We start from the raw sequence: 25,873 nt of genomic DNA, 5'->3' as shown, positions 1-25,873 counted from the left end.
ATTACATGTTTTATTTCTCTGTACAGCACCCTGATTCAGTACACACAGGAGAAGCTAGATAATCCAAGTCAAACCCATGAATGGAAAGGCTATGTCTACGCTTCTTCCTTTTTTGTTGTTTCCATGGCAGGATCCATTATGTTCAATCAAAACTTCCACCTTGGGATGACGCTAGGGATGAGAATAAAAGCTGCTCTTATTGCGGCTGTTTACAGAAAGGTAACAATAATATAGAAACTGCGTCTAGAAAAGTATTTAAATTAGCTTACTTGCACTTTATCCAGAAGAAATAAAGAAACTAATAGTAAATAAAATAAATGAGAAATGGACGAGCTCTCATCCGAGTCACAAGAAAGATGATGCCTATTATAAGCTATCCCGACAAGATCAACGTCTAATCTTTTGATACAACCGAATGAGTCAACACATGTACTGGAAACTCAAAATTGGAACCAGTGAAATCTGCCCATGTGGGGTGTCACCAGAGAATGCTGTCCTTCAAAACTGTTCTCTTTTCCATTAGGCCCATACAAGACACTGGCCCCAAATGACTCCAATAAAAAGAAAACTATATGGAGAGCTCCCTGATTTGGAAACCACTGCACAGTTCATCTCACATATTGGTCTAGTCATCTGAACGCTCCAACATAATAATGAGAATAAGGAAGAAGAAGAATGCTCACTTATTCATGTTAGGGCTACCTAGTCATGTAGTATCCAACATGATGGTCCTGATTTCAAGAATCTTGTCCTCTTCTATCCCTGTAGATCTGGCTAGGACATAATAATCTTCATTTCAATATGAGCATTCAAAACGTATTCAAAAATTTCTTTTTAATATTATGATCATAATTTAATGTACACATTAGCTTTATATGGAAAACTGAATGTTAAACATTATACTATAATAGATTATCATAAGAATGAAAACATTGTCTAATAATAGCTAATTAATTTTTTGACAATTGTTTGTTAATAGATGATTCATTGTAGTAGTTTAAAATACAAATGATTTATGAATCTCGAGACTATTATTATGTACTTACAGAGTCTTACTATCAGCAATGAAGCTAAAAAGCAGTCCACAGTTGGGGAGATAGTCAACCTAATGTCAGTTGACTGTCATAGGATGCAGGATGTCACAGGTTATCTCTGGATGCTGTGGTCAGCTCCTCTTCAGGTAAATTAGCTGCTTTTATATACAGCCTACTCTCCTTTCAGTTTACTAAATAAACATCAGTTCAGTTAGGTGCATTGTTTTATTTGACCTCTGTGCGTATCCTTGTTGGTTTTAACAAAAACAAGTTTTGGGGTTTGGAAATTATCATTGTGTGTCCTTGTTAATTATTTTACAAACTATCATTGTATTCTGTGCTTTTATATTTTTTTATTTCTCTGCTTTCAGATTGGCTTGGCCTTATACATGTTATGGGATGTCATGGGAGTGTCTACATTGGCAGGACTGGGGGTGATGGTCCTGTTGATGCCTCTCAATGGGTTCATTGCTATGAAACAGAGGAAGTATCAGATCAGTCAGATGAAGTTAAGAGATCAGAGGATTAAACTGATGAGTGAAGTCTTAAGTGGGATCAAGGTATTTGTTGTTTTTCATACTCCTTTGATCCTTAATTGTTGAAATTGTTGTACAGTCTTGAATTTACTGTGTTTCTTCCTCTTGTTAGGGCATTGCAGATTTCCTCAGATATACCTATATATATATAGAGAGAGAGAGTTGGGTGGACTCGGGGGTGTCCTAAAGATGAAGTTTAAATGACTAGCCTTCACCTGGATTCAAACTTGAGATCTTTCAGTTCACAAGCCAAGCACTTTACCACCATTCTCATATATAGATGACAAAACTGTTTAACAGTCTCTTGTTTGTTGTATTTCCACACACTAGTCTGTATATTTCAGATTTTTATTCAAAAAATGTATTTGACTTTTCTTTTGTGTCTCCTGGAGATACTTTCAGACTGGCACTTTTGGCATTGTTTGTAATATGTAAAATAGTAAAGTAATATGTAAAACTTTTAATTGATGTAACTTTATCATAAATATAGACCTATGTGACAAATACTGCATTCATTACAGATAAGAAAGTCTATTCACAGACTGAAGATCTGACCCTAAAATAGTTCTATCTATTATCCCATATTTTAAGCAGAGTTACATTTGTGAGTTCAGGATTAAGTAACATAAAATATGATTGATTACAATGCTGTGATTGGACTTCTTTATTTAAGAGTTCTACACACAGCCAGGAAAACCAATGACTTGGCAAAATTTAAATCATTGGTTAACTTGCATGACTAGATTGACCTATGAATATTGGTTAATATGCATGACTAAATGCATGACGCTTAGTACGTAATCATCTTCTTTTTTTTTTAAGTAACGTCTGTATTACCGTATATAAGATAAGATTAACATGCATAGGACATAATGATCTTCTTTTTTTAAATAATGTCTGTATTTTATAATATAAGATAAGATGTGTCAATCTAAGCCATAAATTATGTCTTTAAAAAATGTACATGATCCTTGCAGGTTCTAAAATTGTATGCCTGGGAGACATCTTTCCAGAAAAAAGTAGAAGAAATTCGAGATAAAGAGTTGGAGCTTCTGAAGAAGACTGCTTACTTGAATGCATTCTCCACTTTTTGCTGGACAACAGCACCATATATGGTAAAATCATCATCTTTAAGTGCTGTAGGACACTTACCTATATCTTACAGATGTTATATCATTAACTCTTTCTCTCCTAACTGACAATACCAACGTTGATTGCACCAGAATGTGGTAAATAATTACGGAGAGAAAGAGTTAAAAGATGTTTAAGGCAGAGATATGGATTGATTCATTAGTCATTCGATGGTAATGTGATAGAGAAATTAGGAAGTAGAAGTGATAACTACATTAAACAGTTAAGAAAAACAACTTAACCCTTAAAGTGCTGAGCTATTTTACAATGAGTGCATGCCAAATGGAATTACAATTCTGATGTTTAGAGGCTAATTTACCACACGCATTTTGAGGGTTAAAATACAAATTAAATACAAGTTTAAAGTTGGCTCTTAATTATCTCTATTATTGATGCCAAAGGTAGACGAGTCCTTGTTAAGTAATAATTATCTCTATAATTGATGCCAAAGGTAGATGAGTTCTTGTTAAGTAATAACTTAGACTGGTAAATATAACCTTATGCAATTTTGGCTGGTTTAACTTAGAATAAAACTCACTTTAAGATTGATTTTATATAGCTAACATTTGTTCATCTGTGCAGGTAACTCTGGCCACCTTTGCCACCTATGTCCAGGTCTCAGACACCCACCAGCTGGACGCTACTAAAGCTTTTGTCGCCCTCTCTTTGTTCAACATCCTCAGGTTCCCCATCAACTTGCTGCCCATGATGGTTTCCTTCATTGTACAGGTACAACAGGTTTCAGGGGGTTTACAGCCACAGGTTTCTGGGGTTTACAGCCACAGGTTTCTGGGGTTTACAGCCACAGGTTTCTGGGGTTTACAGCTACAGTTTTCTGGGGTTTGCAGCAACAGGTTTCTGGGGTTTGCAGCAACAAGTTTCTGGGGTTTGCAGCAACAGGCTCTGTAGTTTACAATAACATGCTCTGGGGCTTACCATAACAGATTCTGGAGTTAACAATAACATGCTCTGGAATTTACATCAACAGGTTCTGAAGCTTCAATGTGTTCTATTTTCTATAATCTTATATTTTAGATGACTGTTAATATCTAGCTTGTACTATTTTCTTGACAAATAATAGGCTGGAGATATGCCTTGAGCATGACATTGTGGACATACTAGTCTCTTTTCATTTTACCCAACAAAGAAAAAAAGAATTTAGTATCAGTACTTCTCTTTTTGTAATAACTGCAGTAAGGATTCACTTCAAAGCCACTATTTTTGTATGAACTGAACTATATATTTTTACTACTGGTATTTGGATTTTTAAGTTGTTACTGGCTACATAGGACTTGATTATACAGTTTTATTAAACATCTTAGGGTTGGTGAATTATAATTCACTTGTTACTGTGACTTTGTTGTTCCACCCTAACATTCTCAAAGATGAAATAATTGTGTAGCTGTTTCACCTGTGTAGACTTAACCACAATTAGACTGTATCTAGTAATTATGTTGTAAAGAAAAGTAAAGTAGGCCTACCTTCCAAACCCTGCCATTTATAGGGCAAATGATGTTAAGGTCATCTGTTTTTATGGCAGTTAACAAGGGTGTCATGTGGTCAGCATGACAACCAACTGCCTTTACTTTCCCCAACCATGAGAGTTGGTTGGACTCAGAGATGTCCTAAAAATTCAAGCCTGAGCCTCAATGCCCCTATTAATCATGTTGTACTGGTATTTTCTGGCATGTTAATCGCATGATAACTCTGAACTACTTTACAGTTTCATACTTTTATTATCAGGCAACAGTTTCAATGAAACGTATCAGCAAATTTCTGAGACAAGAAGATTTAGACCTAGACAGCGTTTGTTATGATCCAAATTTTGGTAAGCTGAAAATCTGTTGTTTGTTTTTTTTTTTCTTATGAGTTCAAAATATTCATTTAAGATGAATTTTTAAAAGGTAACATTAGTTTCAAAATGGTGCAGTTTCAGATTTAATGTACACTAGTAAATCATTACTACAACTTGATAATGACTTATAGTTTGATAGTCAATTAGAAAGATTGAAATACTAAACTAATACTTTATGATGATACAAGAAGCAAGAAAACCAACTTAACATTTTATGATTCTGAACAGAATAGTTTTAAATGTTTATTATAGTCTACAAACAAAGCTGAACATTCTAAATTTATCTCATTAGTCTACTAAACAAAAAAGAAAAGCTTTATAAATGAACAGGAGTCAGTTTTATGTCAACATTTTCTGTCATTTCTATGGGCCTATGTCTGTATTTTTATATCTCTTATTCTATGTTTCTTATTTATTTTCTGTGAGTCAATATTTCATGGCTTTTGTTATATTGTCAATATTTCATGGCTTTTGTTATATTGTCAATATTTCATGGCTTTTGTTATATTGTCAATATTTCATGGCTTTTGTTATATTGTCAATATTTCATGGCTTTTGTTATATTTGTCACAATATTTCATGGCTTTTGTTATATTGTCAATATTTCATGGCTTTTGTTATATTGTCAATATTTCATGGCTTTTGTTATATTGTCAATATTTCATGGCTTTTGTTATATTGTCAATATTTCATGGCTTTTGTTATATTGTCAATATTTCATGGCTTTTGTTATATTTGTCACAATATTTCATGGCTTTTGTTATATTGTCAATATTTCATGGCTTTTGTTATATTGTCAATATTTCATGGCTTTTGTTATAGTCAATATTTCATAGCTTTTGTTATATTGTCAATATTTCATAGCTTTTGTTATATTGTCAATATTTCATAGCTTTTGTTATATTGTCAATATTTCATGGCTTTTGTTGTATTTGTCAATATTTCATGGCTTTTGTTATATTGTCAATATTTCATGGCTTTTGTTATAGTCAATATTTCATAGCTTTTGTTATATTGTCAATATTTTATAGCTTTTGTTATATTTGTCAATATTTCATAGCTTTTGTTATATTGTCAATATTTTATAGCTTTTGTTATATTTGTCAATATTTCATGGCTTTTGTTATATTGTCAATATTTCATGGCTTTTGTTATATTGTCAATATTTCATGGCTTTTGTTATATCTCTGTTACTTTCCCTTCTTTTTACAGAGTCAGCTGTGAGAATAGAGAATGGAACTTTTACTTGGGATGCAACATTAAACAATCCAACACTTTCTAAGTAAGTAGTTTGTTTTACTTGACTTCTAGGCAAGACTTTCTTAGTAAGCAGTTTGTATTACTTGACCTCAAGGCAGTGGCGTAGAGAGGGGGAGAATTTGAAAATCCCCCGGGCCTCCAAATAAGTGTTTTTGCCATTGAATATTAAATATTACACAAAATGCAGGGGCCCCCAAAGAGGTCAAGACATTGGGCCCCCAAAGGATGACCAATTCCTAGCTATGCCCTGCCTCTAGGTTACAATTTGTAAGTAAGTTGTTTTACTTGGTTCTAGGCTAGACTTTTTAAGCACCATTTTTTGTTTAGATGGACCTTTACTTCGCTTCTAGGCTAGATTTTCTACTATAGGTCCTATCATTTTTTTCTGATCTTAATACTATAGAAAACAGAACATTGTCCTAGACAAAATACTTGCCTATGATTGCACTAATTAATTTCACTTTCTGTAGTTTTGTTTGCTTGTTAATTCACTTTGTAAAACTCTATTGTTGTGCTTTATTTCTTTAGCTCCTGTTTTGAAATCTAATCTTTTGCTTTATCAACAGCATTAATGTCAACATTCCTGAGGGTCGGCTAATTGCCATTGTTGGCCAGGTTGGCTCAGGGAAATCTTCTTTGATATCAGCCATATTGGGAGAGATGCAGAAGTTACAAGGGGAGGTAACCATAAAGGTGAGGCTACTTTGAATGGCATAACATCACTGACCTACAAAACTGTTTACTAATGCATTGCTATTTTACAAGAATTGATTGAGTGAAACTTTTCAGAGATATTGAGAAACAAGAATCTGGAAAATTACCAGGTTTTAGATTTATTTCTTACCAGAAGTATGGCGAAATCATTGAATCTCTATGTAAAATGAGAAATGAATGAGCATATATGATAGTATATGTGTTTTACTTGTTGTATATTGTCAAAAATATTTTAAAAAATCAAAATGTCTCTAATTAGTTCATCTCTGTTTCAGTCTAGTATAGCGTATGTGCCCCAGCAGGCCTGGATCCAGAATGCAACACTAAAGGACAATATTCTGTTTGGCAAAGAAGAAGATCCTGATGTGTACGACAAGGTTTTAGAAGCTTGCGCTCTGAAGCCTGACTTGGAAATATTACCTGGAGCTGACCTGACAGAAATTGGAGAAAAGGTTTTTCACTTATTTTTATTTCAGTCTGTTAATATGGGGATGTAGCTCTTGATAAGAAATCTATTTTCATAAGTATGTAAGTCTTCAATGAAACACAAATTTGAATGGAATCTCTGAATCTTTTTTAAACCAAATGAGTTAAAATTGTATTTACAAATATCTACAGATTCTTATATTAGTGTAGTAAGTACACATTTAAACTCACTGTGTTATGAGATTTTCAACTCTACTTTCAACCCACTTAGAATCTACTTGCTGACACTATTCAGTCTCTACGTTTGTCTCATCATCCTCCACTTCCTCTTCCAGTCCAGCACAGTCTAAAAAAAATAACTTTTTTTAATCATTCCACACCAGGATACTCATAGGATGCAGTTATTTCCTTTGAAGGAACATCTGTAATTTATAAGATACGATTCTCTAAAAATAGCATCTCAGTTCATGCTATGACATCATTCTTTACACACGTACAGAATCATTAACAGGCTACAACTTGAGTGTTTACCTATTTTCTTAAATCAAAGCAAGTTTCACTTTCAGACCTTGCAATCTATTTGGCAGATGGTGTAAAGGTCATCTGTTTCTGTGGTTTATGATTATTGAGGGTGTCATGTGGCCAGCACAATGTCCAACCGCCTTAACTTTTCCCCAACTAATGTCAGGTACCCATTAGAGCTGGGTGGACTCAGAGGTGCTCTAAAGGTCTTGAAATTTAAAACTCCAGTCTTCACCAGGATTCTAAACAGGATCCCTAGGTTCAGAAGTTCAGTGCTTTACCTCTCAGTCACTGCGCCTCCAATATAAAAGAAAAGATAAAGTTAAACTGTACACCATAGAGCTTAGGTTGACTAAAAACTTAGAAAAATTGTACACATGAAAGTTTGTTTTGAAAAAAAAAAAGCAATCTACCAGTATTTATAGAATTAATATTTTTTAGTTTCTCTAATTACTTTTGTTTCAACAACTGGGCAATTAATCAGAAGTAACCTACTTAAAAATAATTATCAGGGTATCAACCTGAGTGGAGGTCAGAAACAGAGAGTGTCCATGGCTAGAGCAGTCTACAGTGATGCTGATATCTACCTGCTGGATGATCCCCTTAGTGCGGTGGACTCCCATGTAGGCAAGCACATCTTTCAAAATGTCATTTCCTCTAAAACTGGCATGCTGAAGAATAAAGTAAGTCTCATAATCTTTTGATGTATAAGATGTGTTTTTTTAAAAATAAAACTCACTCTGCCTGTCTGTCTGTCTGTCCAATAAAAGGTTTGGGCACATTATTTCTACCACACACATTGTCAGATTAGGTTGAAATTTTAAACAATTATTTATGGTACCTAACAAAACATGGATCAATTAAAAAAAAACTAACCAATTAGATAATTAATTATTGATAATAAAATTATTTCGGTTAATTTAGAATAAGGGAAAGAACTTGTACATTATTAAGGGATGTATATGTAATTGCGTAGTTCTTCCTCTTAGATTAGCTTTTTTTTATATATGAAAGGATTTATTTGTATTTTGCTTGACACAAAAAAATATATGACCTCTTTCATCCGCAGACAAGAGTACTTGTCACACATGGCATCCACTGGCTGCCTCAGGTGGACAATATAGTTGTCATGACAGATGGTCGTATATCAGAGGTGGGAACTTATGAGCAGCTTCTGTCTCATGATGGAGACTTTGCCAAGTTCTTGAAGACCTACTTGACCCAGGAAACAGAAGATGAAGAAGATGATCCTGAAAGTAATTTTGTTTGTCTGAATCTGCTTTGACAAATTTGTATAAACGCTCCTTCTTCCCTAGTGCTATAAGAGCATGGAATGGGTTGCCTGAGCTAGCCAGGAAAACCAGTGACTTGGCAGAATTTAGGTCATTGGTTAATATGCATGACGCATAGGACTTAATCATCTTCTTTTTTGAAGTAACGTCTGTATTATATAAGATAAGAAGAAGCTAAACTTTAATTAAAAAGAGTACACCCTAAGAATTATTCCCTCTTCTGTTCTGTGAACTGGAAGAATAAAACTCGTAAATCTAAGCTGAATATTACATGCTCTGTCTCTAAAGACAACTGCATTTTAATTAAGTTCCATCCTATGTATAATTTATTTTAATGCCTGAAACATAGTATCTATGATTAAAGCTAAATCCATTGAAAAACAAAACCAAAGTTTCTAGCCATGTGAACAATTTATTTGGTCTTTTATTTCTGATTCTGTTTATTTCACAGTTGCTGCCATCAAAGCAAAGATCTTAGAGAAGGTTGAGACAGTCGTGTCTAGTGTTACTTCTGGTGACGAGAGAACAAAAAGGTACATTAAATAAATCTTGCAATTTTAATGGAATAATAATAATAATTGTGACTAGGAGGCACTGTGGCTGAGTGGTAAACTGCTTGGCTTCCAAACTGAGAGGTCCTGGTGAAGACGGGGCACTTTAATTTGGGCCCCTCTTAGTCCACCCAGCTGTAATGGGTACCTGACATTAGTTTGGGGGAAAGTAAAAGGGGTTGGTTGCTGTAATGGCCACATGGCATTTTCGCTAACCTGTGGCAACAGAAGCAAATCACTTTTAAATCATCTGCCTCATAGATCGCAAGGCATGAAAGGGGATTTTTACTTTTTTTAATAATGTTGGCTAGAATTAATTTAGAAATATAAATGTAAAACCTTTGATGTTCTAATTATTTATATTATTATTTATCTAGAAATAAATTTAGATGCAGCTGGACTTGTTTAGAAGCATTCTGATTATAATTTACAAGTATTCTGAATATTTTTTATAAGTATTCTGATTGTAGAAGAAGAATTAGGTCAAAATTGTGCACAGTACTACACAGGTCATAATCTAACTTTTGCTGGATACTTTGTGTTAGCCTTTAGCTATGCATGGCATGAACTCAAAGAAGTAAAATAAACCAGTACTATTTTTAACCCAATTAATGCTAAGTTGTAAAATATGATTAAGTCAAGCCAATACATGGCCCTATGAAGTCATGTTAACAGGCTGAAAAAAAGAATCATGTAACTTAAATTCTGCATCAGTAAGAAAGAAAAAAAAAATAACCAGGGGAGGGACTTATTATTTGGCTTTCTTTTGTGTATTAAAGAAATGGTTTATCTTTTTGGCTTGGTAACTTACATCTCTACTAATGACTAAGCCTTAAATCTAACATAAGGTAGGAAGGTCATGACCATGTCTGTATGCCATATCCTGACTACAATCATCTTAACATGGTCTGTACCCAATATGCCACATAGGATCAGCTAGAAATGGTCAGAATAATCCTTATTTACTTAAACTTATTTGTTAGTACTTTCTTGTACCTGTATTCTTTTTTGATGTTTGGTAGTATTTTTTGTTTAATCATCTAGTGATAAAGGTTTAACAAGACAAATGAGTCGCCAGATCACCACATCAATGAAAGAGAAAGAAACAAAAGAGGATCCCAAGAACGCTCCCACGAAATCAAAAGCAGGTACAGACTTGACTCAGGAGGAAAAATCAGAAACTGGAAAGGTATGAAACACAATTTCAGAAGTAATTTGTGAAGTTTCTTGCAGTAGAAATATCAACTTTTAATGGATTTCTGTTTTCACTCAGCATTGAAATTTACTATTGTTTAACTCTAGACTTGAACAACTTGCTGGCATAGCAATACTTAGAAGTTCTTTGCGATCACTGTCTGTTTATTCTTCTCTGAGAGGTGATAAGTATGGAGCCATATGCTTATATAAAAACACTTGAAAAGACTAGTCTCTTGCTGGACTAGCTAAACCTGTTACTTTTTTTACCTTTACCCATCCCTTTGTCTGTTGGACTGTTGGGGCACCATGCAAGATTTGTCAACGTCTTTCTCCATTCCTCTCTGTCCTTTGCCTTGGTTAAAACCTCTTTCAATGGCAGGCCTGTCCGTTCGTTTATGTTGTCTTCCCATCGCTTTCTCTGTCTGCCTTTTCTTCTTGTTCCTGGTACTGTTCCCTGAAGGAAGGTCTTTGCGAGCCTGAAGACCTTGTAATATGGCCATACATTTTTAGCTTGCGTTTTTTTATGATAGTTGGCAGGTCATCATAGGGTCAACTCGCTGCAGTAACCCTGTCTCTAAACTCTTGGTTTGTGATGCGGTCTTTAAGTGTGATATCTCAGATCCTTCTGTAGCATCTCAGTTCCATTGCTATCCTTCTCTCTAGCTCTGCAAAGCTTATATCAACTCACTCTGTCTGTCTGGTAAAAAGTTTGTACACATTATTTATATTGATACAATTACACTTTATATAAACTTTGTTTTTTTTTCAAAAGTCTTTTTTATGTTTTTCTTGTTATTCAGAATTCATTCTGTTGGAGATTTTCACACAAAAAGTCAGAGTAATCTCCTCTTGGTTTACATTTGAATTTTTAAAATCCCATTTGTGTCTATGAGATTTAACCAATGAAAGTCAGAGAGAAAAAAAGGGCAGACAGTATGAAGAACTTTGGTAGCAATTGTAAAAGTAAGAAACTAAAAAGAGGAAGATTGAGAGAGATTTTGAAATTACTAGTCAAAGTAAACAAGGTCAAGGACGCCATAGTGAAAGATCACTGTTGCCAACTTAATTATAAAGATTACTTTGTGCTATAAGCAAAAGATCTTAAAAATTTTATTCTTCAGTGCTGAAAAGTGCAGTGAAAATATTACGGTACCTGGTTTATTAAAATACTTGGCTAACCAATAATTCCATATGTTTGTACACACGATACACCATAAAGTTTGCTGTTGATGGATTTGTTTACATGTATGAAAATCTCTGATTTATAACCATTAAATTGTTCTACACCTAGATTTTGTTTTGTTTATTTTCCAGGTGAAGTATTCTGTGTTTCTTGTCTACTTCAAGGCTATTGGACTTTGGGCTACATTGTTCTTCTTCAGCTTCTTTGCCGGCTATCAAGCAGCGAATGTCTACTCCAGTATCTGGCTGTCTGATTGGACGGCAGATAGTGTGTTAAACAATAGGTCCTTGTCCAACACCAGTGAATACAGCAACAGGAATGACATGTACCTGGGGGTCTATGGTGCTCTTGGAGCTGGTCAAGGTTTGTGGCTTACCATTGTAACAGTGCAGTGATTTTTATGGAACTTTATTGAGCTGCTCTGAAGGCAGGCACAGAATATGAAAAATAAAAAGCAGGCAACCATCCAGTCTTCTAAATGAGTCCAGTATTAACTCCTTTGTAATACATTAAAGTAAGGTCTTTTGGAGCTCAAAAGTTTACAAGAAATTAGTTTTTTAATCTCAGAAACAGTTAGAAAGGATGAAACATATGCTCTTATTAAATAATTGTACTTTAAATTGCCCTGCTATTTGCATAAAAGTCATCTACTTATTATGTGTTGCTTAGCACTCAGTGAGTAAATAACAATTGAAACTGTTTGAAGACTCAATATCTCACAAAGCCAACATTTGAATCACGGGCTATATTTTTGTAATTGTTACATTGAAGAAGACCTCTTTGGTTAATCTAATTAATTATGTATTGTAAACTCTGCAATGTGGCTTCCTGGTTACTGGTATATGGTTTGTGCTTGGACTGACATTTTGATAGCCTGGAGCTTAAAACCTGCTGGTTCCATCATTGGGCTGACCTACCTGAAACTTGTATAACAAAAACATGATTTAACAAGTTTGATAGTGTCATAGAAATATATCAATCTTGTCTTCCTCAGCACTTCTGATCTTGTTGTATTCCATCATCGCCTCCATACGCATGGTCCGGGCTGCTGGCACCCTGCACAACCACATGTTGGCCAATGTCCTGCGCTCTCCAATGTCTTTCTTTGACACGACCCCCTCCGGCAGAATTATGAACAGGTTCTCTGGAGATGTGGAGACTGTAGACAACACGCTGCCATCACTGTTCAGGAGTTGGATGAACACGTTCTTTGGAACTATCAGCACCATAATTGTGATCAGCTACAGTACACCAATATTTATGGTGGTCATTTTGCCTTTGGGAGTGCTCTACTACCTAGTTCAGGTAACATGGGGTGTTTTTTTTTTTTGGTTTAATTTTTTTTACCTTGAGTATACTGTTATTTTGGGTAGCTATCTTTCTTAGGGTTAGGGTATTGTACAGATAGATAGCTGAAGCTGTTTATTTACCTAACATTGCAATATTTTTTTGTTTGTATACACCTATTCTAAGCCACTGCTATTTTATCAAACTGAGTCATTTGCTATTCTGATGAAATCTACAAAGGAAAAACTAGTCCTATCTTTGAGATCACCTGACCCTTTTTTTTTTCTTTCTTGCTTTCTTCCATCTGGGACTGCACTTAATAGGATACTTTATTCCAATAGAAGTAAACATGTTAGATTTAGCCAATCTCCTGTCAACCAAAAAAGTAACTAATATTTTGTCCTATAAGCCTGTTATAACCATCTAGGTCACATTATTATTTTTGCACATATAATGGCATGCAATAAACATTGAATGAAAGTTTATATTGATTTGTGTGCACTATGTATCCTGCATTTTGTTCTATCAGTTTGCTATGTTCACTTTGATAAAACATCTTCCCAAGAATTGATTCCTGTTTTGTGATTCTTATGCATTTCTTCGTAAAGTGGATGTATTTCTATAGTACATGTTGTGTGGATATTTGCAGCAAGCCAATGCTATGAATCTGTCAAACTTATTATGGTACTTCAATTATGTCAATTGTTCATTTGTAGAGATTTTACATCCCAACATCTCGTCAGTTAAAGAGAATAGAATCCACCACCAAGTCTCCTGTCTTTACTCACTTCACAGAAACAATCACTGGAGCCACATCTATCAGGTAAAGGGCTAAGATCATTTATTGTTTCTGTCAGGTAAAGGGCTAAAATCATATATATATATATATATATATATCAGGTAAAGGGCTAAAATCATATATATATATATCAGGTAAAGGGCTAAAATCATATATATATATATATATATATCAGGTAAAGGGCTAAGATCATTTATTGTTTCTGATGGTGTACCTTCTGTTCTGGTACCGTACCAGCACTTTAACCCTTAACTAAGAAAAAGTTGGCATTAACTAGATGTTGGGATAGACCCTTCCTTTTTTGCAGATGCTGTGAAAGGTTTTTGAGTTAGAATCAAGGCATTAAACTACTTTATTTTCTGTTTGTCTTTCTTTCAATGAGCCTTCTCAGCTTTTAGTGTTTACCATATTAAAGTGCAACAGCTTCTGGTGATTGCTAATGCCCAAACTGCAAAGGGAAAAGATCATTTCTAAAGACATTAAATGCTAATGATAATAAACTATAAAATATGAACTTGACTTGTGACTTGGCAGAATTTAAGTCATTGGTTAATATGCATGACTAAATGCATGACGCGTAGGACGTTATCATCTTCTTTTTTGAAGTAACGTCTGTATTATATAAGATAAGATAAGATAAAATAACAAAACAGTCTTCTGTTAAAATGAAAAGAATTGAACCCATTTACTGTGGTATTTACAGTTAACTCTGAATTATTAAATGCTAATGATAATAAACTATAAAGTAACAAAACAGTCTTCTGTTAAAATGAAAAGAATTGAACCCATTTACTGTGGTATTTACAGTTAACTCTTAATTCAGAAGAACATAGAAGGAAGTAACCATCTTTTTTAAAAAATTATTTTCCATGAAAAGAACTCTCCTGGGCTTGTACGTAGCATATATATTAATGAAAATATTTGCTATTTGTGTAAAACGAAAACTTAATACTAACAGCAAATTTTTGTGTGTTCAGAAACTGTGTTTTTTTTAAAGCATCCCCCTAATTCAGGAATGGCTGCCTGGTCATGTGGTATGCACTCTGGTGGTTAAAGCTAGGATGTAAGCTTCAATTCTGAAGGAACACGTGAAATATGTAAAACAAAGCAATTGCCTGGGAACCAATGCCACATAAATGAAAATGGCACATTTTATATGATCTTAATTTATACATGAAGAATATGACAGGTTTGTAATCAGTTGCACTCCTATTGGAACACATATCAAAACAGTCACAGTAGTTTTTCTGAATACTGTGAATCAGTTTCATATATTATTAAATTTATTCATATAACTGAGGAATCATTACACTAGAGCCATACTTTTAGACTTACCATCAAATAATTTATTTTTAGTCCCAAAAGAAAATTCTATAGTCTTGGAGTTGGCAACATTTGAAAGTTGGGCAAAGAAAATCTGGCTGGGCAACATAAAAGAATGGACCCGACTCTTTTCCTGGTATCATGCCAAGAACAGCTGCTGACTGGAAAAAGTGAAGGGATTTAGTTATGCAAACTGTCAGTCAAGGGATAGATGATGATGATGATGAGAGTGCAGCTTGGACAATTTTAACATAAGTCAGTTTACATCTGCCAACACAATTTCAATTCAATACTTCCATAGAGCATTTCACACACGAAAAGGAATTTGACAAAAAATGCTGAGCACTCTGCTCTTATTGGATTATCTCTAGTTCCATTACCCTACAGATAAGATACATGGACTTAGTGATCAAAGTTGAAGCTTACAGGCTAAAGTTAGAAGCATTCTTCTTCTTCTTCTAGCCAGCTTTTTGCTGCTGAGTCTCATGCAGACTGTGCCAAGGAAAAATAGGGTGTTGTTCTTTTGTTCAGCACTTCCGTACAAAGTGTTGGTTATGTTGGGCTGTAGTGGAAGTAGGGTCTGCCTAAGGTGCATTAGGGAGGGGCATTCAAAGAGGGTATGGTTTACGGTTTCATAAGGGATTTAAAAGTTTGGAGCATAAGACACTTGGATTATCAGCTGTTCTCAGTAAAACATATGACTGCCTTTAACATGACTGCCTATAACATGACTGCCTATAACATGACTGCCTATGACATGACTGCCTATGACATGACTGCCTATAACATGACTGCCTATAACATGACTGCCTATAACATGACTGCCTTTAACATGACTGCCTTTAACATGACTGCCTATAACATGACTGCCTATGACATGACTGCCTATGACATGACTGCCTTTAACATGACTGCCTTTAACATGACTGCCTATAACATGAGTGCCTTTAACATGACTGCCTATAACATGAGTGCCTTTAACCCTTATTTCAGTTGAAATACTACATGCATATATCATGCAAATGTTCAAAAAAAAAAATTTCTTTCAGAGCCTACAAGGCAACAAAAAGGTTTACTGAAGAGTCACAGGCAAGAGTGGATAAAAATTTGGTCTTTTATTTTGCTGGAATCGCATCAAACAGGTAGAGTGAATGAGAAATCTTTTCTTTTGTCTTCAGAATGGTACAAGTTTGTTTATTTAATGAATTCTCAACACCTCATCTCAGATCAATTTCAAAAAAAACTTTTCTGGTTAGGATATACAATACTTATTGTATTGTTTTGTTCACAGATGGCTGGCGACAAGGTTAGAATTCCTTGGCAACTTTGTGGTTCTGGCTGCAGCTATGTTTGCTGTCGTTGCTGGTGATATTAATCCCAGTATAGTAGGCCTGTCTGTCTCATATGCTTTACAGGTAAATATGTTTTAGTGACCTAGGCAGGTCTGATTCATAGTTCATCTTTACAGATGAACTAATTGCATGGGCTAAATGGATGTTTTTTTTGTCCAGTGTTTTGATGTATTAGAAAGTTAATTCATCCAAAGTAATTAACTCCTTAAAAAATTTTTTTTGTTAGAATATATTTTCTAATTATTACTTTCTGTTATGATTGTTAAGATATTTACAATAGTAATAACTATAATAACAATCTTTATTGTCCCAAAGAAAAGTGTTCAAATTATACAGACTGAAAGACATTTAACTATGCATGCAGATATATTTATATTCACATAACTATTATAAAACTAAATGTACCTTGTATTAGTAATTATTGTCTGTAATTATACCTATAGTGCAGCCAGCATATAGTACCTGTATGTTAAGATTGTAATCACATAAACATTTTCTTTCTTCATTATTGTTTATTTTTTATCCAAATGTTGGTCACTTCATAGCAGGGGTCACTTCATATTGGTCAACTCAAATCAGTCACTTCATATTGGTCAATTTTCATCAAACTTTGACTCACCAATGCTTGGACATACACTTATTTTGTTTTAATTTTATTTTTTGGTATATATATATATATATATATACATCTAAATATAGATTGGTGAAAATATAGCAATTATTACATCCTAGCCCAAACCTCCTGTAGGATGGCGGTGGGCAATCCACGTTGCTTACCACACAACTAGGTAACCATCTCAACCACGCAATCATCCATCTTTCCCAGAGGCACTACAGCCCATGGAGGGCCCTGGCCTGTTTCAACACATCTTTCCATTCTGATCTAATCATGGCTTTATGTCTTCATGCCTGGACTCTTTAGCTTTTGTAGATCTGCCTCTACATCATCAAACCATCATATTCATGGCCTGCCTTTTGGTTTTTGCCAACCAGAATATAAAGTGGTAAAACTTCACATTGAAAGTCCACTTGTTTTTTTCGGTCAATTATTTGGCAGCTGTGTATCAGCTTGATGTGACATCATCTGCTCTACTAGCAGAGCACGCCCGGGTCACTGTCTCCTTTTTTAGTATGTTTATATTTGTCAGCTTTTATATTTGAATGTGATCAAATCTTATTTCTTCTCCTTATTTATCTATAAGCTTTCATTCTTGTATCTCTTGTGAATGGTTTATTCATTACTGATTTAATATGAACTCAAAACAGCTACTGACCTGATACTCATGCTAATTTCATTTACAAATTTTGTTTTGTGTTTGATCAGGTGACTGGCGGCTTGAACTGGATGGTGAGGATGACCTCTGACCTGGAAACTAATATAGTAGCTGTTGAAAGAATTAATGAGTATACGCAGACACCTTCGGAGGTAAAGAACATTGAACAAATTCAAGTCATTGCCCACAGCACTATTAAAAGCTGAGATTTTAAGTTCCTTGAAACTGCCAGATTCAGATCTAATCCTTGTAGAGCGCACACACACACAATTCAAGGAGAGGGTACTCATCTTCTGCTACACAAATTGCAAAGTTTCAAAGGGAAACATTTTTTTTTTTCCATTGAGTTTTTTTGTCAGTTTCCCTACATTTTCTTTCAACTTTATATTTAGCCATGTCAGACTGTATGTCTTAATGGTACTCCAACTCTTCATCATCAGCAACACTTTATGTTCCCCATATCTCTCACTCACTTTACCAGAAATTCTATAGCCCCATGGTTTTTACACTTTTTAAAACAAGTACTACTTGATGAGGACCAGTAAACTGAATGACCACAGTCAACCATGGTTAATTTTTGCCCATTTTTTTTTTAATCATTCTAATCACTATAACAAAGACATTCACTTAATTTTCAACTAATATAACTTGAGTTATTAAAGAATAATTTAAAAAAAAAAAACATTAATGTAAAATTACTGAAAAGTTATATAGGTGATTATTTGATGTCAGAGTCTCACTCACCGTAAGTTAAATTTGTTCATATGTAAAATACATAATCACATTAAGTTAAATTTGTTTGTATATAAAATACATAATCACCTTAACTCCATCACTGATCTTTCAACTTTTCTTGCTGATTATCTGTCAATTCTATCTATACCTCTTGCTTGTTAGAGCCTAGCACACTATTCACTTAATGTGTCTCAAGACTCTAATATTTTAGAGTTACTTTTTTCATGGAGCTGTCTAAACTTCATAAATGTAGTAAACCAGTAAGCCATCCTTATGCCAGATGTGCCTAAGCTTATTTCAAATTTTGTTTTGATGTGCAAACTTTGGTATTTGCGTGTTTTGGATACATAAATGTTTCAGTCACTACAAAGTTTTAATATTTTTGATTGTGTACAAGTCTAATAGTTGCTTGATTTCACCCTCACTGACATAGAGGAAAGCAGGTGACAGCAGATGGCCTCTGAAAGAGACAGCTAGAGAGTTTCTCACAGAGGCCACTGGACACACATTTGAAGCCCAATGAAAAGCCCTTGTAAAAGTCAGATACTGATGAAAGAAAAGGAAATTTAAATAGATCCTCAGTAGACAGGCTTTGTCTGCATTAGATGTGGCAAAATAAGCAGGCATTACTGGATTTATGTAGCGATGGAAAAACTGCCCTCATCCATAACCTTTAACCTTTGGAATCCAAAATACTCTAGAAATGACCTATTTAGGTGACCTTTACCTTTTGTTAATTGCTATGTTCATTTTTGTTTTAATTTTCAAAACTTGTTTCTTGCTTCTCAAATTCTTCTATCCATTTGTTCATCAGGCAGCTTGGATCAATCCATTCAAACAACCAATCTCAAACTGGCCAGTGAATGGTGCCATTGGTTTCAATGACTACAAGACACGTTACCGACCTGAACTAGAGTTGGTATTGAAAGGTCTGACCTGTTTGATTAAAGGAGGAGAGAAGGTAACTGTCTATTAAAGACTTCATTGTATTTTGTCTTTCCACGTAGTACTGCCCATGAGAAGTGCTTTCAGTGTTTCTTTGGTTACTTGTACCTTTAACTTCCTGTTTTTCAAAAGTGATTTGTATATTAAGTTATTTTATGTACTTCCATATGGAGCTTAGTAAATTTTCCCTTTCAGACCTTGTGATCTATGGGGCAGATGATGTTAAGTTCATCTGTTTCTTTGGCCAACAGTTAAAGAGCAGGTGTCATGTGGTCAGCACAATGACTAACTGCCTTTACTTTCCCCAACTAAAGTCAGGTACAGTTGGGTGGACTCAGGGGTGCCCAAAAATCCTGATACCGGTATTCAAAATCTTAGTCTTCACCAAGATTCGAACCTAGGACTCCAGTTTCAGAAGCCAAGTGCTTAATCACTCAGCCATCGAGCTTTACTCCTGACTAACTTCTCTCATGTATATGTAAGTGTTAAAGAAATCACTCTTGTTTCTTAGGTTGGTGTAGTTGGCAGGACGGGTGCTGGCAAGTCCTCCTTGACTGTGGCTTTGTTTCGTTTAATCGAGGCCTCCAGTGGAAGCATTGCAATAGACGACACAGTAATCAGTGACATTGGGCTTCATGATTTGAGGTCAAGGCTGACAATACTGCCACAGGTTTGTCACATTTTTCTCATTCCTTGAATTAAACGCTGATTACATCAAAGTTAAAAACTACTAATGAACGAACAGTGTGACACAGTTATTAGATGCAAAGACTGGTGGTTACATTTCTATTGTACTGGCTAAATTATGTCATTTGAATGTCAAGGTTTTTAATTTAATACAATTGAAAGTACCAAAGCTTTGATACTTTTTGGCTATCTCAAATTTATGATTCTCATTTGTTATTTACCCTTAGTACAACATTACTATAATTTGATTATTTTTTAAAAAATTTACAATAAACTAAATACCGGTACTGGTACATTTCTGTAGGACTATCAAATATTAATTCAAAATTAACATGATAAACAAGATTGACAAAAAGATTCGGCTTGAAAAATAATTATAGTCTGAAGGAAAGTCTGCAATGTGTAACATAAGAATCTGTAGCAAGGGAAATAGATAGGCCTAATTGTTTTCAGATGGAAGAATTGTAATTATCCTAGCTATTATTTGCACATCTCAATGGCCCATGTTGACAAAATTGGTATGTTCTATTTCAAAGTAAAAGTTGACTACTTCCATTTGGTAGAAGTAAAAAAGTTCTTGAGGTCTTTTTTTATATAAAATAAATGTGTACTGGTACTAATTGTATAAGTCTCTCCAAATCCAGGATCCAGTTTTGTTCTCTGGGACTCTCAGGATGAACCTTGACCCCTTCAACTCCTACACTGATGCCATGATCTGGAGAGCTTTAGAGCATGCTCACCTGAAATCTTTTGTGGAAGAGACTCCAGCAGGACTTGAGTTTGTTTGTGATGAAGGAGGTCAGAACTTAAGGTACACACATTTTCTTCAGGGCAACCAGCTCTAAAGAATACTTTACTTTATATACAGGGCGATTTAAAGAGAATGCCTCATAAACAGCATGCATTTATTCATTTGAAAAGCAATGTAAGGGACTATTAGTGGTCATTTAAGACAGGAGTTATCCTTGTTTAACTGGGTATCAACTTCAACTTGTCTTTGTCGGAAAATGACTTGCTTATTTACCCTTAAATTGGCCACTCTGCAGCAGAAAGCATTTTGTGTGCTTGAGGTTTTTCTCTGCAATAGGCCTGCGAGGTCCCCCAACGACACTTTGTGTGACTTTTTGCTGTGGGGTATGTTTAAGTTTTTCTTCCTTTGTTGTCAGTAAATATCAATGACATGAACAATCGTACAACAGCTGCAATCAACACATTGAACAGGGTCATCCTGAAGTGTTTTTAGGGGAATTTTCATATGGGCTTGATGTTGTCCATGCCACCGGTGGTCACATTTAAGTAAACCAAGATCCCCCTTTCAGACCTTGCAATGTTTAGGGCAGATGATGTTAAGGTCATCTGTTTCATGTGTAATATTCAACACTTTTGTTCAGCTAGGTATCAATTGTGTTTGTTTTTTAATTATAATGCACTTGTTTTGTTTTTTAATTATAATGCACTTGTTTTGGCACATTCTTTTTTAATCGCCTTGTATATGACATTAACTAACAAGGATGGATTTAAGTTTGTGGAGGCCTGGTGGCAATATTTTTGTGGAGGTCCATACACTTTTTTGAATAAAGTTGCACCTATGAATCTTAATTCTTATATCAAAGTGCAGGCTATATTTTAGAAGAAAGACATAGAGTTCTTGTAAATTTAATCTCATTTTCCTTTTTTTTTTTAAATATTATTATGCATATTTTAGTTTTCAAAAAGTGCATATGTTTGAGTTTGTTGAGGGTAAGGTCCTTGGTAGTCACACTCCCATAAATCTGAAGCTGTACTGGTATTTACATATTCTGAGTACAAGCAGACACACTTCTTAGACACGATATTGTTGCCACCTGACGTATGATTAAAAGATAGCCTTAAAAATTAAAAAAAAAGATTTTTAAAAGTATCTGACCTGTTGAAATTCTGATATATTTTTTCAATACTGTATCCCCACCTGCCCTACCTTAAATCTGGCCTTGTTAATTATTGATAGTTGATCTGAGTGTGTCTGATCTGTGCAAATCTTATTAAAGAATAGAAACACTGAACTTTATACCTTAGCAGTAGCCCCTGGAGTCTCAAAGGGAGTTCATTTCTTTAACATTTAACATAGCTTCCCCATCCTGATAACTTCCTGCATTTGTTTTTCATAGATTCCAAGTCATTACAGGGGCTGTTTTTACTAAGTAAAATAAAAGTCCATTTCTGAGACCCCCCAAGATCTTTTAGACATATGAAATAGAGCTTAATAGGTTCTGTGGCAATAGGGTACATAGCTAGTAGAAATAAGAAGTAGTTGTATTCATTGTGTTCTTATTTAGAACCAAGAGTTTGCAGGCTTAGACAGGAAATGACAAAAGTACTAGGGGAACTGAATAGGAAGGAGAAAAAGACATAATCCCTCTGAAGACTAAACATTATTAGCATTGAAAAATTCCTTGTGGATTCTTTCGGTATTAGTGATCCAATAGCTGTGAGAGCTTGCAAAAGAGTTGACTGCATAGAAAGTATCACAACAGGTTGCCAGTTCAGTTGCTAACAGCTTTTTATTCTCTGTAACAGAATTTCTTTTTGGAACCAAGTGATTCCTAACAGCATTCTCAAACACCTCAGTCCCCACAGCTCAAAATGTTTCATTTCTGTGTTTTTGTTGATAACTGGTTAACATTACCAAAGTTGCTTTCAATTGAAGGTTTTCTTAACATCACCTTTCCCTTAGTCTGTTGGACCATTGGGGCATCTCACAATATCTGTTGACTGTCTTTCTTCATTCCTTTCATTTGCCTTGGATAGAATCTCTTTAAATGGCAGGCCCTTCCATTCTTCCTATGGTGATTTTATTTCTGGCATTTATTTTATTTGTGGACCAGTGCTTTACTTTTCACCTCACATAAAATTATGACCGTTTCTTAACCTAAACCTTATAAATAACCAGCAATGTTTATTGTCTCCAGTGTGGGTCAAAGGCAGCTGGTTTGTTTAGCCCGATCACTTCTACGAAAGACAAAGATTTTAGTTTTGGATGAAGCCACGGCTGCAGTGGACATGGAAACCGATGATCTGATTCAGAAAACAATACGAAGTGAATTTAAAGACTGTACAGTTCTGACCATCGCTCATAGACTCAACACCATCATGGACTATGACAGGTGAGAAATTATAATTGTACTTAACGTGGGGTATTGCTTAATAAGTTGCTTTGTTGCACTCATTAACTTATGAGTAATAATACAAATCCTAGATCCTTAACGTAGCAAGATACTGTTTAAGAGAATGGTGTTCATTTGTTCAAATGGTAGCATATAATTTTTATTTTCTGTTTCCATCTTTAGAATTATGGTTCTGGATCAGGGGGAGATAAAAGAGTTTGATGCTCCAGACATTTTACTGAAAAACAAACAGTCCATTTTCTATGGCATGGCTAAAGACGCCAACTTGGTAAAATAAACTTTTCTTGGTTGGAGAGTGCTGTGATGTTTACATATAAAGGATTATCTAGGTCAGTGTTGATCACTATTTACGCTCAAGGCCATTATATTTATTTGCATGAAGATTTATTTTTCTAAGTTATACATTGAATCATATTCATATTATGAAAACATTTTTAAAAGCTCTTTAAAAAAAATGTACAATTTGTATATTTTCATTATTTATTTCATTTCTGTCTTTATCCAATAGATTTTGTTTCATCTTTTAAATAACAACAAAAATATATATGTAACATTCTAGATATACTTTGTATGTATGATCCATATGTTTTATCTGACTTTTATTGTAATTCATTCAACAATTGTATGTGCTTTTTTGGATTGTTAATAAATTTTGAAATGGAAAAAGAACAGTTTTATTGTTGTTGTTTTTTTCTGTGTATCTGGTAGATTTCAGGTGGAAACTTACCAAAACATAGCCAATATCTCTTTGTCTCTTTCTTTTTGTCTCTATGTCAGTCTAAAAATATTTTTCGATGTTTTATAAGTTATCAATTGAAAAGTGGGTTGACAAGATATAGTCCACAGCTACAAAGTTGTTTCACAACTGAAGCATGTTCATTTTGCAATAGTTGGTTGCTCTCGGGTTCAAACAATAAATAAGTCAAGATCTGGGTCGAGTAGCAGGCTGTTTATGTAAACTGGGTATAGTAGATCAACTATTCATTCTTAGATTAATTGGAAATATATTCATTAATTTTGGTGGAGGCTTACTTTGCTGTCAACATAGTTTTAGATTAGTTATGTTTAGTGTATAAAATATGTTATAGATTAGTTATTGCTGTAATAACCTTGGGTTGTCTTATTGATTACAGACATTCTTTCAAATGAGAAGATAGTGTAATCTAGTTTTGCATTTTTAATTTTACACTCTGCTTAAGTCATTGGTTTTCCTTACTGATTCAGGCAACCCATTCCGTGCTCTAATGGCACTAGGAAGAAAAAGTACTTGTATGAATTCATACTAGAATATGGCACATGGGTCTTTATTTTAGCAACTTTTTAAGGACCTTATTAAGTTGTGTTTGTAAATGCTATAACATTGTACTCTACATATAGAAAACAAGCAAATGAAATGAAAACAAATTATTTCTAATTGGCATTTTATTAGTAAATCATAACAAAGAGTACATATTTTACAGATATATTGAAACAATGTATTGTATTATAATCAAATTTAAAAAAAGCTAATATATTAAAACATTTGTTCATTTTTTTTTAATTCAGAAGAGCACCATGCCTGTATCATACCACTACAATAAAAAAAATATTTAGTAAAACTAAAAAACTTAAAAAAAAATAAAATGTCAACAAAAAAGCCTATTTACATAATAATACTACAACACAAAGAAAAAGAAGCCATGTGAATGAACTGTTATCACATTAAGGTCAGTTTGAAAGGGGCCATGAAGCACAATGTTTCTTTCATTCAACAACATATTTTGCATTAATGCCACATACAGTACTAGATGAGCATTTTATAAAAATAATCTATGCTATTTATAGCACAAATACCCCATACACTTGTGTGCATTGTCAGATCAAGGGGTAAACAGAAAATAAAAAACCATATCATATTACAATGAAGCATTATCTACTACAATGGTATTATAATTCTACAATTAAGTAATCTAAAACACCAAAGTTGGACTACATTTGTAAACACTACTGTTAACATGTATGTAGTTAGGTTACCCCAACTAAGACATACAAAGAATAATTGTGTCAATAACTATATAACAAGTAATGGCCTCCTCCAATTAAAATTCAAATCTCACAGTAAAAGGCAAGAGCAAAGTTGTAGAGTAAGTAGCAGCCATAAAAGCTTGAGAGTCTGAGCGCTGCAACTTTGGTGCCTCTCCACAAGACTTTAAAAGACATTTACAATAAGATTGTTACATTTATGTTTATTTATGTATGTTGCGTGTGTTTGTTTACTTGTTGTCTCCCTTGTCCTACTGTTCAGTATGTTCACAAGCTCGCATGTTTTTCTCAAGTCTGTTATCAGTGTGTATTCAAGTCTCCTGTTAGTTTTTTTCACTTTCTTGTCATGTCACTAAAAATGGAGCTGTAGGTCAGGGAAGTTAAGAAATAGAAAATAAAACATTGGCCAACAACTGATAGTTAAAGTAGAACATTCTGGTTGGTCTCCCCTTACCAACACTTGTCTGGTTAATTCTATGACACAATTATTACCACTGCCAAACAAATTTGTTTTCTTAAGGTGCCAACTTTCTCCACCATGACAAGTTACCTACTCTAGTTTTGAGATGAAGCTGAAGGATGCT

The 25,873-nt window shown here is 34.3% G+C and overlaps 1 protein-coding gene across 2 annotated transcripts in view; it reads left to right on the top strand.

Moving 5' to 3' along the window:
- The window catches only part of LOC106051979 (multidrug resistance-associated protein 1-like), a 44,741-nt gene extending 20,805 nt beyond the window's left edge, over window positions 1-23,936 (top strand). For both annotated transcript variants that reach the window (XM_056010445.1, XM_056010446.1), the window contains exons 10-33: window positions 27-219; window positions 1,049-1,180; window positions 1,406-1,594; window positions 2,548-2,685; window positions 3,284-3,430; window positions 4,445-4,529; window positions 5,769-5,838; window positions 6,383-6,509; window positions 6,806-6,982; window positions 7,991-8,161; window positions 8,548-8,734; window positions 9,222-9,303; window positions 10,366-10,510; window positions 11,833-12,064; window positions 12,696-13,006; window positions 13,705-13,811; window positions 16,160-16,252; window positions 16,402-16,525; window positions 17,787-17,888; window positions 19,286-19,432; window positions 19,928-20,086; window positions 20,748-20,914; window positions 23,052-23,246; window positions 23,430-23,936. In XM_056010445.1, the coding sequence (XP_055866420.1) occupies window positions 27-219; window positions 1,049-1,180; window positions 1,406-1,594; window positions 2,548-2,685; window positions 3,284-3,430; window positions 4,445-4,529; window positions 5,769-5,838; window positions 6,383-6,509; window positions 6,806-6,982; window positions 7,991-8,161; window positions 8,548-8,734; window positions 9,222-9,303; window positions 10,366-10,510; window positions 11,833-12,064; window positions 12,696-13,006; window positions 13,705-13,811; window positions 16,160-16,252; window positions 16,402-16,525; window positions 17,787-17,888; window positions 19,286-19,432; window positions 19,928-20,086; window positions 20,748-20,914; window positions 23,052-23,246; window positions 23,430-23,544 (3,595 nt within the window). In that variant the 3' untranslated portion in view covers window positions 23,545-23,936. The remainder of the gene's footprint in view (window positions 1-26; window positions 220-1,048; window positions 1,181-1,405; window positions 1,595-2,547; window positions 2,686-3,283; window positions 3,431-4,444; window positions 4,530-5,768; window positions 5,839-6,382; window positions 6,510-6,805; window positions 6,983-7,990; window positions 8,162-8,547; window positions 8,735-9,221; window positions 9,304-10,365; window positions 10,511-11,832; window positions 12,065-12,695; window positions 13,007-13,704; window positions 13,812-16,159; window positions 16,253-16,401; window positions 16,526-17,786; window positions 17,889-19,285; window positions 19,433-19,927; window positions 20,087-20,747; window positions 20,915-23,051; window positions 23,247-23,429) is intronic.
- Window positions 23,937-25,873: the final 1,937 nt, after the last annotated feature.

Source organism: Biomphalaria glabrata, chromosome 14 (genome assembly GCF_947242115.1).
Source record: "Biomphalaria glabrata chromosome 14, xgBioGlab47.1, whole genome shotgun sequence".
NCBI lineage: Eukaryota > Metazoa > Mollusca > Gastropoda > Planorbidae > Biomphalaria > Biomphalaria glabrata.
Note: the sequence above shows the minus strand (reverse complement) of the source record. Positions and strands in the feature narration are given on the sequence as shown.